Source organism: Eutrema salsugineum, unplaced genomic scaffold, assembly GCF_000478725.1.
Source record: "Eutrema salsugineum unplaced genomic scaffold, Eutsalg1_0 scaffold_13, whole genome shotgun sequence".
Taxonomy (NCBI): domain Eukaryota; kingdom Viridiplantae; phylum Streptophyta; class Magnoliopsida; order Brassicales; family Brassicaceae; genus Eutrema; species Eutrema salsugineum.
The window spans coordinates 7,600,195-7,616,746 of record NW_006256885.1 but is presented as its reverse complement, the minus strand read 5'-3'; the positions used below and the strand labels follow the sequence as shown (position 1 = coordinate 7,616,746).

Genomic DNA, 16,552 nt, shown 5'->3' with positions numbered 1-16,552 from the left:
ATTCTTATAGTTTTCAAGGTGTATTTTTCTTGTATGCTAAGTGTCATCCTATGTTCCCAACAAACAAATCCCCTTTTAATCACCAAATATTAACCAACGATCAAAACACCTAAACCTAATAATGGCAAAAAATTAAAATTAACAAGCCTATGCCCCTTCCATATTTATCTCTTCTCCATTGGTTTCTTCATCGGTTAGATCTTCTTTACATAGACATATAAATTAAGAAACAAGGTCAAAGGATTTTCTCAAATTCATCAAAAAACATTTTCTCAACAACAACCAACAATGGCAACTTCCATGACCCATCTTTTTGTTACCATCTTGATTTTGGCCGCCCACACGGCCTTCGCCGAAACAAATATGCTTCAAGATTTTTGTGTTGCTGATCTCAAGGGTATCACATCTCTATCTCTTTTGATATAATATCCACATCTCTGAATACTGAAAAGGAAAACTATACATCTACAACAGGAGATGACACAAAATTCGTGTTCTTATTATGTCTCATTTTAGAGATATATATGTATCAATATTCTTGACGTTGAGTTTGATCATGCTTTTATAATAGGTGCGAAAGTCAACGGATATGCTTGCAAAGACCCGGCACAAGTAACACCAGAGGACTTCTACTTCATAGGCTTAGCCAATGCTGCAGCTACCAGCAACAGCTCAATGGGCTCAGCCGTTACAGGAGCAAACGTTGAGAAAATCCCTGGCCTCAACACTATGGGTGTCTCCATCTCCCGGATCGACTACGCACCAGGAGGACTCAACCCGCCGCATCTCCACCCGCGAGCTTCTGAAGCCATATTCGTCCTCGAAGGACGTCTCTTCGTCGGCTTCTTGACCAGCGCAGGAAAACTCATATCAAAACATGTCAACAAAGGAGATGTCTTTGTATTCCCCAGAGCTCTCCTCCATTTCCAGCAGAACCCTCACAAAGCTCCTGCTTCCGTGATCGCTGCTTTCGATAGTCAGCTTCCCGGGACTCAAGTTGTTGGGCCATCTCTGTTTGGTGCTAACCCGCCGATTCCTGATGACTTGCTTGCCAAGGCGTTCCAGGTTGGACCACAGGAGATTCAGAAGGTTAAGGCCAAATTCCCACCCAAGAAATGAACATATAGGTTTCACACCATACCCATTTAATTCAAAAATGATATACAAATAATGAAACATGAAAAAAAAATTGTAAACTACAAAAGCAAAAAAGAAGCTCGTAACTTTTTTCTTCTTTTTTTTTTCTTCTTCTTCTTGTAGATACTCTTTAATTATTTTTGGTTCACTGATTACAATGAGACCAGTTTTTCAACAAGTAGGCTTCTCGTAACCAATCTCTGGAGCCAATAGTGCTTTGAACATTTTCAGGAACAAATCATGCAAAACCAATGCTGTAGATCAGTTCTTAGAGCATACCCTTACTGCAAGTCTTGTTCTTTTACTTTATCCATTTATTTATGTTTTCTTAGAAAAGGAAAAGAAAGAGTTATCACAAATCATCACATTCTGTTTGCTAACTGAAAGTCTTACTTACAACAAGTCATGGCTGAGATTTCTCAAGAAAATCTTTAAGAGACTGACTATCTACGAGCAAGTTTTCTCATCTAGGAGTAAATGAAAAATAAATAAAAGCATATAAAGAGGATACAAGTTTTAAAAGTCATGGAGGATCCTGTAGATCTCCTTGTGTTCACAGGAGTTGATGGCAAGGTATCTGTCCTATATACCAACTTTACTCGACCAAAAAATAAAACAAACTTTACTCGTCTTCACCAATGTGATGATGATTTTAATGGAATCAGTTTACCATTTGCTCTGAACTATGAAAGCGAACAAATATTAAACTCTTTTCTTTTTTTATCCTCCAAATCAACAACATTGTAATTCACAAGATCATAGTATGTATAATGTATGTAATGTAAACACAGGCTTTACGTTTCTATGTTTCATTCCTTTTTGATTACTCAGAAGCAGATTTCTTCTCTCTAACGGAACCCACCTCTTGAATTCAGCAGAACAGGGAAACCCCAATGAGAAGAAAAAACAAGATTAGGATATAAACCTTCTCTGTTCATCTTATTTGTGATGCGCATATAAATGTTAAAGATCCTTCTAGGCAAAGCTAATGCCTTAAGAACCAGCTTCCTTGGTCGGTTTAGTCTAAACCCTTTTGCTCGAATCTCGTTCTTCTTCCCCAAGTTCTGCCTTTTAACCGACCTTGTTGTTGTTGTTGTCAATTCCTCATGATGATCAGCTAGCTTCTTGTAACGACACGACTGTCTCCATCGATACTTGCTTACAGTCTGCAGCATCTCTGGTTCGGTTAAAAATGGGTTTTGATGATGTCTTAAGAGCAATACAGAGTTAGTGTCCAATGAAGGTTAAGAGCAAAACAGAGAGAATGAAAGAAGGATAATAAAAACAGAGCATGAATAGTAATTGAAGTGCTTTTCTTGGCTTCAAAGGATATAGAGATAAGGAAACATTGTAATGATGACGGTGAACTGATGAAGAGAAGTAGCTTAATGCATGTGGTTTTAAAAGGGCATAGAGAGTGAGAAAGATTCTTAAATCACATGGATTTATTCTCTATTTTCATTTAAAACCCAAAAATATCTCCATTTCTGCAGAAATGGGCAGCTCTTGTTTAACCACATAAGCATATGCTCTGTATATGGACCTACCCGGTTAAGGGGTGTGACTATGATGCTGCAAAAAGAAGACAAAACCCTTTCTTGGTGTGATATGTGAAATTAGTTACAGATGGATTTTTTGCGGAAATGGGAAAGAAAATAGAATCCGACAAGAATTTGTCGTTTGTCCCCATTTCAGATAAGATCTTTTATAGTATTTAAAATTTTGCTGAATTTTATAATGCTAACATTTTGATATATTCGTTAACAAAATAAAAACATTTATATGTTTGATAAAAAAAAAAACATTAAGAAACTGATTTATATGAGTTTGGTTTTTCTTTTGTTGAACTGAGTTTTTTTTGTACATTAATTATGCAAGTTTTGTTATGTGGAACAGCGAGACTTGCGGTTTCGTCTGTAAATGAGATTTAAATGTTTGTCTCAATCTAAAAAATATATGCCGATATAGGGCAGGATTTTGGGATTGGAATCATAATAAAACAGACTGTAAAGATTTTTAATGCTTTTACGTTAGCCAAAAGGGAAAATCAAGGGAATATAAGGGAAGATATGTCTAATGATTGGAATTTGGAAGGGGAAGTCTCTATAATACATGGAATATTACAAAATTAGAGGTAGTTGAGAAAGAGTAGCTCTTCGAAAATCTATAGTTTATTGTGGGCAGCCCCTGACAAATGTGACATTAACAGCGAGAGAGAGAAGAATAATAGTAAGAAAGAGAAAGAGGTCCAAATCTTTTTTTTTTGTCCAAATCTTTTTGTATACACTTAATCGACAATGATTGGATTGGTGACGAGGAATAAGTTGGTTGCTAGTCTATTTATCCCCTATTATTTATCTCTACGATATTTCAACCGAACTATGTCTCCGGTTCATCTAACCTGTTTCAGTTTGTTATCAACGGTCCGACTTTGGTTCAACTTTCAATTTATGGGTTTCCCAACGAAAACATAATAATAACATGGGATTACTACTTCTCTACCCGAGTCTTATTTTCGTTTTTTTTAACTAAAAAATTCAAGATACCTTTTTTTTTCTTGGTTTGCAACTCAATTTAATTGGTTCACTTTGTCGAAACAAAACAATGCAATTCAATGTGGAGCTCATTTTCCGGATAGGTGGTTCAAGACGAATTTCGCTTGGAATCTATAGAAGACCAAGCGCGTAGGTGACACGTGCTTCCAATGCGCGTAGACTTCTCAGTTCGTGTATGGCAGAGCGAATGTCGCAGAACCACTGAATGTTATATGGACCCACAATTAGGCCCATAAGAGGCCCAAATAATATTTTATTTTAAAAAGAAAATGGGACTTAATTGGTAAGACAATGACTCGCTTACGATAACGTATCACACTGACTTGTTGGGCAAAGAGACACGAGAAAAGAGGAACCTAACTCGCTTACGTTATTGCGTTATGTGACTAATGACTTATAAATAAATTAATACTAAGTTACTAACAATTACGTGAGCTTGAACTGAATCGACGCTGAATTCACGCTTCCTGCATGATCTTTCGTATCCTAAAGTCTCTTTCAAATCTTAAAAAACAAAATCCTGATATAACTAGATCTTTTCCAAAATCTCTGAATAATATCGACAATTTCGATTACAATCAAGTAAATATAATCCTATTCAGTATCCATAACACGATCATTTAGTAATAACAACATAATCAAAGAAGATTGAAGCTTGAATTTAAGCAAGCTTCGAACAATGCACACACAGACGAAGTAGGAACAGAGAGAGAAGAGAAAGAGAGCTTTAATTAGTAGAAGCAGTAGGAGGAGGGTTTATTTGGGTGAAGTAGACGAAAAAAGCGTCTGCGGCGGTAGAAGAACGCCGTTTTGAGACGCGAGCAAACGACGCGTTTTAGTCTCCGAGCGGATTTCAACCTCAGCCAAACAACTTTCTTCACCACTCTCCTAACAGATCTCTTAATCTTCTCCGTTAAGCTCTGTTTCCTCGAGAATTGGTAGCTCTTAAGGAACAGCTGTCTCTTTTCCACGTATCCTCCTCCTCCGTAGCCATAGCCATAGTAACCGTTATTGCTCTGCCAAACGCCGCCGCTGCTGTTTCTGTTCATCGGAATCTTTGACAAGAGGAAATGGGATTTTATGTTTTTTGTGTGTGTGTGTGTAGAGAATGGAATTAAAGAAAGGGTCGTTTGAGATTTCTTGCAGCAGATTCCGATGTCGGCTAATTTGGTTAACTTGTAAACACTGAAACACTCAGCCGCCGCCAAAACCGCCGTCGCAAAACGCCGACAAGAAATAGGGTTTCGTTGAATACACCTCAATCTTGTTTGAAGTGCTTCACGTTGTTGCTTTAAATATTGTTGGCTTTGCTCTGACGTACTACTACTCTGCTTTTAATGGCGTCTATCTCTTTTTTTTTTGTTACTAAAATAAAAAGTTTTCTCGTCAAATCAAATACACTATATGTAGCTGGGACTTTAATCTAACTTCCCAACTAGTAAAAATTCAATTAAAAAAAAAAAATTAAAGTCACGTTCTGCTATTAGGGTAAAAAGTTATATAAAATATGTAGATTCATTAAACTATTTACATATGACGGATTTTGTGTTAATTTTAAAATAGTGGACTAGCAATATAATCTGATTTCTGATCTTGTACAATTAGTTGATTGATAAAAGAAAGACTGTGGAATGACATCATGATATTGACATTTTTTAAACGAAGAATGTCTTTTGGTTATCGCATGCTTAGTTGCTGGGGTCTTAGGTGTATCGATATTTTGAATTTATTACATTGTTTGTAAATAAGCGTGATAAAAAACAAAATTTAGGTCAAAACTCCATTTAATAAAATGTTAGCATAAATATCACACAAACAAAAAAGTTGATATATTTTGTTCGCGGTCTGAAAGGAACATAATCAGATATGGCCTAACAACTCCAAACTCCATAGAAAACTAAAGGGAATACAAATTGCTCCAAACTTTATCTAACTCTTTCTAACTTCACACCAAATGATTTACAACTCTTGAGATTGTATAACCAAAATTCCAAAATTATTTTCTATCTACAAACCAAAGATAGTGAACCACGAGAAAAAAAAAATATATGTTGAATTAGATTGGTCTAATAGTTTAGAATAAGTTTATCAGTATAACTAATTTTCAATTCCAAAATATATATATAAAAAAAATTATATTCACAAAGGCCGTGAGTGTTTCTTTTCTCATAACATGGGCACGGCCCTGATCGTCCTCACTATCTAGATCCTCCTGCATTTACATTTGCAGAAGGTACTTTACTTGGGTAGCTCGATATATCGATGTCAATGAGCGACATGTCATACATTGTGGAAGCCGAGTCCGAGGCATCCACCAACAAGGATGATTTCATAGTCTCACGGCGTGCTGGATCAGTAGTTACACCGGAAGTTTTCGGTGTGCTTGTTCCCGAGGACGAGTGACTGGAGGGTGAAACACCATCTATCTTGTTTCCAAACATGTGTTTGTTCTTTCTAACAGCATCCATTTCCTGACCAGTTGGCACAAATGTTCGCACTCGGTACTTCCTTGCCCCTTCCTCACCACCGTCATTATGATTATAGAGCACATAATCGTGATACGCAGGGGCAAACTATAAGAAAATCAAACTCATCATCGCACCAAAGGGACACAGATTTAATCATTTCAATATACTATGTGTTTTTCCAACGAATCAGTTACCTGGTGAACAGTATCATGGTAGAAATCATTTAGTTGAACAGCATGTGCCAGACTTCCTGAGAAACTGTGAGCTCCTCCGACATTAGCACCTGCATATTCCTTGTATGGAAAAGCATAGAAATGGGCAGCTGCAGCAATAAGCATCTCCACACAGATTATAAAATTTTGAAAGAGAGCTGCTTCTTCTTCACCCTTTATAAATCCAGATTTAGCAAAAAGGAAAACCAGAACACCCTGTAACACAAAAAAGGTTCGACAGCCAAAAGAAATGTGTTGGAAATTTTGTGGAGAATAGTAAAAGGCAGAAGTTAATGCCAAAACCAGGTTTAGTGATAGCGAGAGAATAAGAGACATTACCTGCCAATAGGTTAGAAAGACAACAGACTTTATAATCACAAACTTTGGGACTGGATTGAATGGCTGAAGCAGATCTCTGCAAGCCACATAAAAAAGGACCAGCGCGTACAAAGCCACAGTGTATGATATTGTATAGATGATGGTAAGATAGAGATAGGATTGATCAGGGCTAAAATTTCCATCCTTGTATTTCCCTTTTGCATAAAGCACAAGTGTGACAGCAACTAGGATTGGCTTTAGAATTACAAATTGTAGACAACCTTGCTTGCACCGCCGAATAAAACGCCTTCATCAAAGGATAATCGGGTATGAGCTAATACAGCTAAGACAGTCGTCAAAGAACTCAGAATCAAGATTCAAACATAAAATCATCATCATGATATGATATATGTGGACTAAAAAATCTAATTATTCTAGTAAACCACAAAGTTCACACAACCAAATGATTGACAACACCCTACCCATCCATAAGATCCTCAGCATGGTTTTATCAAGAATTTAACGAGTCTACAGATATTGCATGAAATTGATATAGTTAAAAAACAAAGAAATTAGCCCCCACCAATATTAAAAAAAAAAAAGAGAATGTAGGTTCATTTTGCAAACTAACCCGTCTAATGGTAGTGGTGGAAAGCAACATGTCATGAGATGCCATGATGGCTTCAGAGAGCGGCCAGTTAAACTTATAACTACCGAACCTGGGCCTCCAACCCATGCTAAACACAGCGATAGAAAATTATAAATCACCCACGCTTCATAACTGAGACAGGAAAAATATCACAAAGCCTTAGAAATATAAACAATCAGGTCTGCATTTGCTGAAAGCAAAAGATAAAACTGAGTTCGTAAGGTTTGTCATCTATTTTCAAGAGTCAATGAGAACTTGGTATCGTAACTCGAGGAAGCACATTTCATGGTAAACTAGCAAAAAAAACTGAAAATTCAGAATTACTCACACTTCTCGGATAGAGTTAAAGTAAATGGAGCTTTTGGGCAAGACGAGAGACAAGAATGACATCAACGCATAGACCTGTTGTACGAAAAATAATCTTTAACATGTTAGCCGGAGAGAATTCAACATGAAATGGAATTTACAGATGAAGATAGAAAGCTCTTGGAGCGGCTAATATACTGACCGGGACCATGAAGACTATGCGCACAATATATCTCTGATAAATGGGTTCAGTATAATTCAAGAGGTGCTTGTAGATATGGAATAAGGCCAAAGCAATGGCTCCGACAGTGCATAGAAAAGCCACGATAATGAGGTAAATGGGTAGCAAATCCGCCATTCTGCAAAAAAGAGACACTTTGTAAGTACGTTCTGAACACACTCGTCAAACTCTTGGTTATGGCCAAATGCAAAAGGAGCTAAGGGCAAAAGGAGCTAAGGGCAAAAACCTGTACAATAGCAAAGAAAGATCTGGAAAATAGCTAATTGATTGCCCCAGGAGGTGAGGCTGGTGGAGAACGAAATGATGCTTAAAGCGGAGCAGAAACAACAGGAGAGAAAACCCAAAATCCGAGACCAATTTAACGATTCAAAAGCATCTAAACCTTGAATCGAAGCAGTGAGTAAAAGGGCGACCTGGGAAATTCGGGATCGATATGAGAGTGATTCAAACGCAATCAACAAGAGCGTACCTTCAAGGCGAAAGAAGAATCGTATGCGCAATGAGAAAGCGAAACACAGGGATTCCGGGCACAGATCAAACTGAAATCGGGGAAAACCCTGGACAGGTATACTTTGCCGGAATTTCTAATCGGGGTTTAACGCTTTCGCTGATCTTCCTATCGGAGAGAGAAAACTTGGGAAGGTAAGAAATTCAAAATTCTTAGTGGATTAAACAAGCAGAGTCGAGAAGAAGAAGAAAATGCGGAGATTAGGGGAATATTTTAATCTTTGATTATTATTATCCAAAAATCAGCAAAGAGGTGGAAACCATTCAAGGTCCAAACAATACAGCCTGGGAACTTCAAACCCTAGAATTAATCTATTTGTTTTTCGTTAAGAAAATTATTTGGGAATAATCTTATTCCCTTCCACCGCAAGTTTACCCAATTCAATGATTCTTTATTCCTTTAGTTCCGTGTCGCCGTTACAAATTAACTATGACTGATATTAATGTAAGGTTTACTTAATCATCATATACTATACTAGTCATCAGCTGATTTATTTTTACCGAACGAACAAATCAGTTCACATATTTTCGACAGTTAGTTCAGTTTAAGGCTTTAAGTAGATGATAAAAATTTGATCAAAAAAGTAAATGGTAAAATATTCGAACTTGAGTTACTTTTGACTTCCTCGGCGATTTGCACCAGCTTAGAAAAACATAAAAAAAAAAAAATAATGGGCCTGGGTCGGAAAACGCCCAATAAGATTATCCAATATCCACTTGGAACTTGGAAGATAGGGGAAACAGAGAAGCATAGTTTGCAATTTCTCAAACAGTATCTCCGGTGATCACCGCCAAAAAGGCGTCGGCGATCGGAGTTCCAACACTTTACCAGGTTAAGACTTCAAAATCTACGATGAAGAAGACAACATCTTGCATAGTTTTGTTTCTCGATGAGCTTTTCTTCAATCCTTTATTTGTCAGGAATTTTTCCTTCAGCCACTCTGCTTCTTCTTCCTTGGTCACATGTTTTAGTAGCCGTTTACTTATTAGAGTATTCATGTATTTAGTCACATGTAATTAGCCTTTTACTTATTGGTTAGTTTAGCGACTAGTTGAGAAAGTAGACTTGCCTTAAACTAATGTATCCATGTTGTGTACTCTCAAAGAATGAGAAACAAATAAACTTTTATTTTCTATACATAGATTGGGTTTTATGCTTTGAGACCTTTTGAGTATCAAGCTGCATGTATAATAATACATCTTTATCGTCTTAATTATTGTATTTTAGATTCCACACACTATATTTACATATTTGAACCACATCAGACCATTTATTCATATTTTGATACATTTTCTTGTCATTCCTTGTGAACTTATTAATAATGAGGCGATCATAGTTAGAATTTAGAAGAAAACCTTGCTTCGAGAAACCTAACCACGTTCACATCCAGCTGAAACGCTTTAGCCAAGATCTCCGGCATAATCAAAGGCTTCGAACCAAAAACAGCGTCTGCGATTGTGATCGTACCGGGGTTTTGGCTTCCAAGACCAGCAAACGCAACCGCGTTCGTCCTCCCAACGTTCACTTGAAAATGTATCATTCCGATGGGAAACACGAAGACGTCTCCGGGGTAAAGAACCTTTGAGAACAATCTGTTGTTGTCTTGGTTCGATGACACGAACCCGACTAAGAGCGTTCCTTCAACAAGGACGAGGATCTCGGTGGCTCGTGGGTGCGTGTGTGGCGGGTTTTGACCCCCCGGAGCAAAGTCAATTCGGACAAGAGAGACACCGAGGGTGTTGAGTCCTGGGATTTTGTCGACGTTAACGTTTGTTACGTTGGAGCCGACGCGGTTCATGGTTACTCCGGCGATGTTTAGTCCGGAAGTAAAAAAATCCTCGGCCTTCACGTATTTTGGGTCTTTGCAGAACTTCCCGTTCACGAAAACTGAAAATAAAAAGATGAAAAAACGTAATATATTAATTGTCGCATAGTGATAGTTGATGTTATGTATACGTTGGTTATTAATAATTTTATATATGTGTGTTTTGTTGCTGTTCTGACTAATTTATATGAAACTGTAAACATATCTTACTTTCTTTTTACTGTGTGTTTTGTTTTGTTTTGTTAAAACATATCTTACTTTTTTTTTATTCTATCAATTTTGGTATCTACGATCATCGTTGGAAAGTTTTGATGTTGTTAATGATAAAAAACAGTAGAATAGTGAAAATTGATCAGTAACTCGACCAGCAAGACAAAGTATCCTAGTTCATATAAAATTTTTATTACTAAATATAGAGAGATATAACATTATGGTTCGATAAGTTACCGCCATTAACGTCATCAACGGCAACACAAAAGTCTTGCAGAGGACTTGGGTCGTAACAAGATACAAATGAAGATGCTAAAGCCAATAGGATGACTTTTGCCACAAGGAAGCGAAGAAACCCTTCCATTTTTTATTTTTTTGTATTTGCTATATATTTATTTTCTCTCTAGCTTTGTGGTAAGGATTTGCGAGATATTGCACAAGAATGATGCGCTATATATAGTACGATAGGTCATTGGTTTTTTTTTTTTTTTTGTTGATAATGTGTACATACGTATTTGACTAAACTAAGCAGAGCCATGCCTGAGAATTCTGAGATTACAAGCAAGAGAAATTTTTTTGGCCCCCTTAAACCCTTTATCAAAAATGCTGTAACAAAAAAACTAATTTTAAACGATTCTTTTATTTATAGCGCAGTTCTTTTCCTATATTATTTTAGTTTTGTGGATGTGGGACAAATAAGACCTAGTTTTTTAAAAAAGGATGAATAATTGACGCCTTGAAGACTCGAATTCGCATACTTGTTGAAGGAAACATATGCATTCAATACCAGCAGCACTAACTCGGTTTTGGAAATGTTTGGTCCCTAAATTTTATTTATTCTCACCGGTTCTGATACATATGCTTCATTAGCTTGTGTTCAGGTACGGCTCTGAAACTAAGAGTCGTACGAAAATTTTAATTTGGAAAATAATCTTAGGCAAACTTTATCATTGTAAATAACTTAAATGAGTTAAGTGAGAAGATGCAAATGCCTTCGGATGGTAGGTATAAAAGTTACATATGCGTTTAAAGAAATTAACATGGTATCCATTCTTGTAGATAGTAACGTTTCGATGTGCTGTATTTCTCTTTGCAAAACTACACTTATGATTAAAAAACAAATATTTGAAATAAAAGCCAAAATAAAAAGATAATAATTAAAAGTTGATATTAGAAGTATATGGAAGTTCTAAAACAAGAATAAGATGAAATAAAACTTAATACGTTAGTGAAACTTTTTAAAGTAAAGTATAAATTAATTTTGCGTGAAAATTTGTAAGTAAAGTCAAGTAGAATTAATAACATTTATATACTAAAAAAAACATAGGAAGCTTTTCTCGGAAATATGACGAGATTTCATTCTTCGAGAAAGATAAATTATAGTATTTGGTATTGGGACGACCAATAGCTTTATAGTTTTTTTTTTCTTTCAACTAGAGGTCTATTTAAGAAAAAAAAGAGAATTCTGAAGAGTAGCAAGAACTTTAATGTTCAAGATTTTGATCATTTAAGGAACTTTTTTAATAAAGTTTGAATATTCAGTACTGTGATAGATATAAATGGATCGTATGTTAGTAGCTCATCGATGCCTGACATGATGCTGATGACATTCACAGAATGGGTTTTCAAAATAGGAGGCGATCGAGAGGGGTAAATGTTTGACATATTGCTAAGTTTTGTCTGAGTGCTCTATCCATATTTCTTACAAGTCAAGAATGGTCTGAATGTTTATAATACTAACTATTGGATTACACGACATCTTGAAATTTGAAACTTCAATCTTCGTTTTTTAAACCTGATCAATAAGTTCAAAATACATGAAATGGAAGTGATGGCTACGTATACATCATGAGGAGAGTGACCAAAAGATTCTTGGTAAGTTGGAAGATAAACATATTAGTGCAGAGCCACTTAATCAAGTGCCCTAACCACTACAATTTGGTCATTCTTATTAAATCACCAATATGTGAATATTTATTTGAAAATACAAAAATCACGTGCATTGCAAGTTGTCAATAATAATTTCGGGATTGAGCTCGTGAGATGGTGGTAACACTTTCACTAATTATCTCACATATTATTATTATTATATTTTATTTTTGGAGAAATTCCATTGCATTGAATGATCCACGGGATCATCACCATTCATTTTGCTCTCCTTTCCCAAGGAGGCTGCTGTAAAACGAGATCAACGCATTGATATTTTTAATGATTACCTTATAACTTAACATTCGATATGTTTTACCGAAAAAATGATATCTATGTTTTATTTTGATTAACATGTGGCTCTACACTACTATGTTTTACATACATCGCAAAGCATAATATTATCGAGGTAATTAACTCTATGAACTACTCCTGGTCAAGTGATACATACCGGAGGTGACGTGGTAAGAAGAGTCTCATGAGCTAAGAAGAGGCAAAAAGTGTCATGTAGACATGTACTAAAAACGTTTGTTTTGTTAATCAACTAGAAAACTCGAAACCATGAACGTGGGCTTATGGGCTTTAATATTTAGTTGCCGGGCTTTTACTAATCTGGAAAATAAAAATTGAGGAGACTGAGATCCGCGAAGCAATAGCATCGACTAATCCTTCACTTTTTTTTTTATTGAGTTTCCTCTTTTCGAATTTGCTCCGTCGCCGTCGCTAAACCTCTCCGCCGTTTCGCCGTCTACGCTTAGATCGCAGATATGAACGCCCCAGTTCTCGTTCTCAGTGAGTACCCTCCTCTTCTACAGATCTCCTCTCTTTGAATCTGTATTGTTTTTTTTTTGCACTCTTACTTCCGAGTTCTAAATTGTTAATGGCTACTGCTTCGTGATATGTTCAGAGGATTCGTTGAAGCGTGAATCTGGAACAAAGGTTCACCATGGTAATATTCAGGCTTCCAAGGTAAGAGAGTTGTAATATTTGCTTCTCTCTCTTTTTGCTTTCTCTGCTACGAATCATGGTTTCACCATGGTTCTGGTTCAATTTTCCAGGCTGTAGCTGATATCATCCGCACGACATTGGGTCCTCGCTCTATGTTAAAGATGCTTCTTGATGCTGGGGGAGGTAGTTTTCTCCTTCGCTTCGCATCTTCTTACTTAGTGTTTTTTCTTCGCTCTACATCTTCTAAGTCGACGAAAATTAGGCTAGGGTTTATGCCTTTTGAAAGATCCAGTGTTCACAGATTTGTAATTCAGTGTACTCTCTTTGTCAAATCTATTGTTCCTCGCTTTCTGAGTTAGCTATACATAAACCTTATATAATTGTGGGTTTAGATTCTTTCTCTTCTTCTATGGTTATGTTTTTTTTTTTGTCTGCTAAACTCTTTTTTTTGTGGCTCTTTACAGGAATTGTTGTTACCAATGATGGAAATGCTATTTTGCGTGAACTTGATGTTGCTCACCCTGCAGCTAAAGTTTTACTTTTTCCCTGTCTTGAACGTTCTTGTTGTCTTCTCATTGCTCTTTTTCTTTTCTGATAGATTTTCTTCTCTCTTTGTTGATTTCAGTCGATGATTGAGTTGAGCCGCACACAGGACGAAGAAGTCGGTGATGGGACTACATCTGTTATTGTTCTTGGTATGTACATTATATCTGATGGTCTCTGTTGAAATTATTCTTTGCCACTTGGTTTGCTTTGAAGAGTGTAATAGGCACTGCTGTGATGTTTTGTTCTGAATTTGGCACTTCAGTGTTATGCGTGTGTTCTGAAAGCAACTGCTATTTTTACTCTCACTGATTTCGTCCTTCTTTTTCAACAGCTGGTGAAATGTTACATGTTGCCGAAGCATTTATTGAAAAGAGTTACCATCCCACAGTGATATGCCGAGGTACTTGCTTATTATTTGTTACCATTCCATAGTGTTATAGTCTTTTTACTTGTTTTCTATTGAACTACGTTTTCTTCTCTGCAGCTTACAATAAGGCTCTCGAGGATGCACTCGCTATTCTTGACAAGATTGCCATGTCAATCGATATCAATGACCGTAAGAATACTTTTTTTTTGATATTTTTTTTCAGGGTAGAGGACTTTTCTTTCCTGGTCTTGGGATAATTTCCTCATGTTTACTGTTTTATATTGCAGGTGCAACAGTACTAGGATTAGTCAAGAGCTGCATAGGAACAAAATTCACTAGCCAGTTTGGAGATCTAATTGCTGTGAGTTCTTTCATTACTGAAGATCTTTCCTTTTAAGTCACATGGCTGGCTTTTACCATATGTGTTTTTTTCTAGACTACATGATAAGCCACTCTAAACTTATAAGACACAAACACATTTTCTCATCTGCACATCTAGAAGCTACATAGTTTAAGTTCTTACAAGCGACACATTATTTAGCCTGTTTTCCCGTCTAAGTGAATGGATTGTCACAAAGTACTTTGCTCAAGTTCTTACACGACTTTATGTCGCTTTTTTAGGATTTGGCTATTGACGCCACCACTACTATTGGTGTTGATCTTGGACAAGGATTGAGGGAGGTGGATATTAAAAAATACATTAAGGTTGAGAAGGTTCCTGGTGGCCAGTTGGAAGACTCCAAGGTTCTCAAAGGAGTCATGTTTAACAAAGACGTAGTTGCTCCTGGTAAAATGAAGAGAAAGATTGTCAACCCACGGATTATTCTTCTTGACTGCCCCCTTGAGTACAAGAAAGGTGAAAACCAAACCAATGCTGAGTTGGTTAGAGAAGAGGATTGGGAAGTTCTGCTGAAACTGGAAGAGGAGTACATCGAGAACATCTGCGTGCAAATACTGAAGTTCAAACCCGATTTGGTAATTACAGAGAAGGGACTTAGCGACTTGGCCTGTCACTATTTCAGTAAAGCCGGGGTTAGTGCAATCAGAAGGTTGAGAAAGACGGACAACAACAGAATCGCTAAGGCATGTGGAGCTGTGATTGTGAACAGGCCCGACGAGCTTCAAGAGTCTGATGTTGGTACCGGCGCTGGCTTGTTTGAGGTCAAGAAAATAGGAGACGATTTCTTTGCTTTCATTGTTGAATGCAAAGAACCCAAAGCATGTACTGTACTCTTAAGAGGACCAAGTAAAGATCTTCTCAACGAAGTGGAAAGAAATCTTCAGGTGCGTGAATGATATTTAGTAATTATCTTCAGTCAAGTCATTATCATAAGTTCCTGATACATTCTTCCTACAGGATGCCATGTCTGTTTCAAGAAACATCATCAAGAACCCAAAGCTTGTTCCTGGCGGTGGGGCCACAGAATTAACCGTTTCTGCTACCTTAAAACAGAAGAGTGCAACAATTGAAGGAATCGAAAAGGTTGGCTATGGTTATAACCCTTTTAGCTATATTTACATCTTTTCAAAGTCGAATGGGGCCTCTAATTCTGATTGTCATTGAAACAGTGGCCTTATGAAGCAGCTGCCATAGCTTTTGAGGCTATCCCGCGTACTCTAGCTCAGAACTGTGGAGTTAACGTGATCAGAACTATGACAGCATTGCAAGGAAAGGTATAATTCGTCGACAATTTTTTTTCATATCTGACAGTTTCTGATACCAAATCTTTCTCCTATTGATTGAGTCTTTGGTACTGTTTAGCACGCAAATGGTGAGAATGCCTGGACTGGAATCAATGGAAACACTGGTGCAATAGCGGACATGAAAGAGAGCAAGGTAAGAATAAAAAGCTTTGCTTTTTGGTGAATCTATGGTTTCTTGAGACCTTTTGTTGACACTTTGAACGTTATGATTAGATATGGGATGCTTACAATGTGAAGGCGCAAACGTTCAAGACAGCGATTGAAGCGGCGTGTATGCTTCTGAGGATTGATGATATAGTGAGTGGTATCAAGAAGAAGCAAGCTCCTGGAGCTGGACCTTCAAAGCCTACCATTGAGACTGAAGGAGATGCAGACAATGAGCAAATACTTCCCGACTAGAAATATTGCTCTCATCAACATAATCTCTCTCTCTCTCTTTTTTTTTTTTTTTCTGGCTATTTTAGTTTGAAATGTTTGTTGAACTTGACACTCCCTTCAGTATCTTATGATTTTGCATTTTGACTAGGCGAGAAAAGATCTTGAGGGGAGTGAGTGTTGAATATTTTGTTATCTTTTGAAAGAAAGGCATTGAAAGACGTTGATAATAGCTTTGGTTTACGACGATTCACTGT

At 36.9% G+C, this 16,552-nt stretch overlaps 6 protein-coding genes across 8 annotated transcripts; 2 read left to right on the top strand and 4 right to left on the bottom strand.

The window, feature by feature from the left end:
• The first annotated feature begins 237 nt into the window (after positions 1-237).
• Positions 238-1,198, top strand: LOC18023937 (germin-like protein subfamily 2 member 3). Its single transcript, XM_006407948.2, has 2 exons — positions 238-397; positions 572-1,198. The coding sequence occupies exons 1-2, from the start codon at positions 289-291 to the stop codon at positions 1,117-1,119; spliced, it is 657 nt and encodes a 218-aa protein (XP_006408011.1). The 5' UTR covers positions 238-288; the 3' UTR covers positions 1,120-1,198.
• Positions 1,199-1,868: 670 nt separating this feature from the next.
• On the bottom strand, positions 1,869-2,599 carry LOC18023936. The gene has a single exon (XM_006407947.2). It carries the CDS (start codon positions 2,310-2,312, stop codon positions 1,986-1,988), a length of 327 nt encoding a protein of 108 aa, XP_006408010.1. The 5' UTR covers positions 2,313-2,599; the 3' UTR covers positions 1,869-1,985.
• Positions 2,600-4,250: 1,651 nt separating this feature from the next.
• LOC18023935 lies at positions 4,251-5,039 on the bottom strand. The gene has a single exon (XM_006407946.2). It carries the CDS (start codon positions 4,739-4,741, stop codon positions 4,424-4,426), a length of 318 nt encoding a protein of 105 aa, XP_006408009.2. The 5' UTR covers positions 4,742-5,039; the 3' UTR covers positions 4,251-4,423.
• Positions 5,040-5,750: 711 nt separating this feature from the next.
• Positions 5,751-8,687, bottom strand: LOC18023934 (transmembrane protein 184A). 3 transcript variants are annotated; one of them, XM_024159966.1, is made up of 8 exons: positions 8,356-8,687; positions 8,113-8,268; positions 7,848-8,004; positions 7,668-7,741; positions 7,322-7,471; positions 6,712-6,997; positions 6,355-6,588; positions 5,751-6,265 (listed from the first exon to the last, which is right to left on the bottom strand). In XM_024159966.1, exons 3-8 carry the CDS (start codon positions 8,001-8,003, stop codon positions 5,891-5,893), a joined length of 1,275 nt encoding a protein of 424 aa, XP_024015734.1. In that variant the 5' UTR covers position 8,004; positions 8,113-8,268; positions 8,356-8,687; the 3' UTR covers positions 5,751-5,890. The 3 variants fall into 3 exon arrangements, with proteins under 3 accessions (XP_024015734.1, XP_024015735.1, XP_006408008.1); XM_024159967.1 differs by having other exon boundaries at positions 8,113-8,171; XM_006407945.2 differs by lacking the exon at positions 8,113-8,268.
• Positions 8,688-9,730: 1,043 nt separating this feature from the next.
• Positions 9,731-10,799, bottom strand: LOC18023933 (germin-like protein subfamily 1 member 7). Its single transcript, XM_006407944.2, has 2 exons — positions 10,667-10,799; positions 9,731-10,281 (listed from the first exon to the last, which is right to left on the bottom strand). The coding sequence occupies exons 1-2, from the start codon at positions 10,791-10,793 to the stop codon at positions 9,731-9,733; spliced, it is 678 nt and encodes a 225-aa protein (XP_006408007.1). The 5' UTR covers positions 10,794-10,799.
• A 2,199-nt stretch (positions 10,800-12,998) lies between these two features.
• Positions 12,999-16,536, top strand: LOC18023932 (T-complex protein 1 subunit gamma). The gene is made up of 13 exons (XM_006407943.2): positions 12,999-13,147; positions 13,263-13,324; positions 13,414-13,486; positions 13,768-13,835; positions 13,929-13,998; positions 14,181-14,249; positions 14,334-14,405; positions 14,504-14,577; positions 14,838-15,500; positions 15,574-15,699; positions 15,786-15,890; positions 15,979-16,053; positions 16,134-16,536. The coding sequence occupies exons 1-13, from the start codon at positions 13,123-13,125 to the stop codon at positions 16,317-16,319; spliced, it is 1,668 nt and encodes a 555-aa protein (XP_006408006.1). The 5' UTR covers positions 12,999-13,122; the 3' UTR covers positions 16,320-16,536.
• The last annotated feature ends 16 nt before the right edge of the window (positions 16,537-16,552 follow it).

Excerpts from the sequence above, each read along its gene's own strand:
- LOC18023937 (XM_006407948.2), top strand. The coding sequence starts at position 289 with ATGGCAACTTCCATGACCCATCTTTTTGTTACCATCTTGATTTTGGCC. Across the intron at positions 398-571 it reads TTGTGTTGCTGATCTCAAGG|GTGCGAAAGTCAACGGATAT; the intron begins GTATCACATCTC and ends CTTTTATAATAG.
- LOC18023936 (XM_006407947.2), bottom strand. The coding sequence starts at position 2,312 with ATGCTGCAGACTGTAAGCAAGTATCGATGGAGACAGTCGTGTCGTTAC.
- LOC18023935 (XM_006407946.2), bottom strand. The coding sequence starts at position 4,741 with ATGAACAGAAACAGCAGCGGCGGCGTTTGGCAGAGCAATAACGGTTAC.
- LOC18023934 (XM_024159966.1), bottom strand. The coding sequence starts at position 8,003 with ATGGCGGATTTGCTACCCATTTACCTCATTATCGTGGCTTTTCTATGC. Across the intron at positions 7,742-7,847 it reads GCATAGTCTTCATGGTCCCG|GTCTATGCGTTGATGTCATT; the intron begins GTCAGTATATTA and ends TTCGTACAACAG. Across the intron at positions 7,472-7,667 it reads TTTAACTCTATCCGAGAAGT|TTATGAAGCGTGGGTGATTT; the intron begins GTGAGTAATTCT and ends TTCCTGTCTCAG.
- LOC18023933 (XM_006407944.2), bottom strand. The coding sequence starts at position 10,793 with ATGGAAGGGTTTCTTCGCTTCCTTGTGGCAAAAGTCATCCTATTGGCT. Across the intron at positions 10,282-10,666 it reads CGTTGATGACGTTAATGGCG|TTTTCGTGAACGGGAAGTTC; the intron begins GTAACTTATCGA and ends TTTTATTTTCAG.
- LOC18023932 (XM_006407943.2), top strand. The coding sequence starts at position 13,123 with ATGAACGCCCCAGTTCTCGTTCTCA. Across the intron at positions 13,325-13,413 it reads GTAATATTCAGGCTTCCAAG|GCTGTAGCTGATATCATCCG; the intron begins GTAAGAGAGTTG and ends TCAATTTTCCAG. Across the intron at positions 14,250-14,333 it reads TCCCACAGTGATATGCCGAG|CTTACAATAAGGCTCTCGAG; the intron begins GTACTTGCTTAT and ends TCTTCTCTGCAG.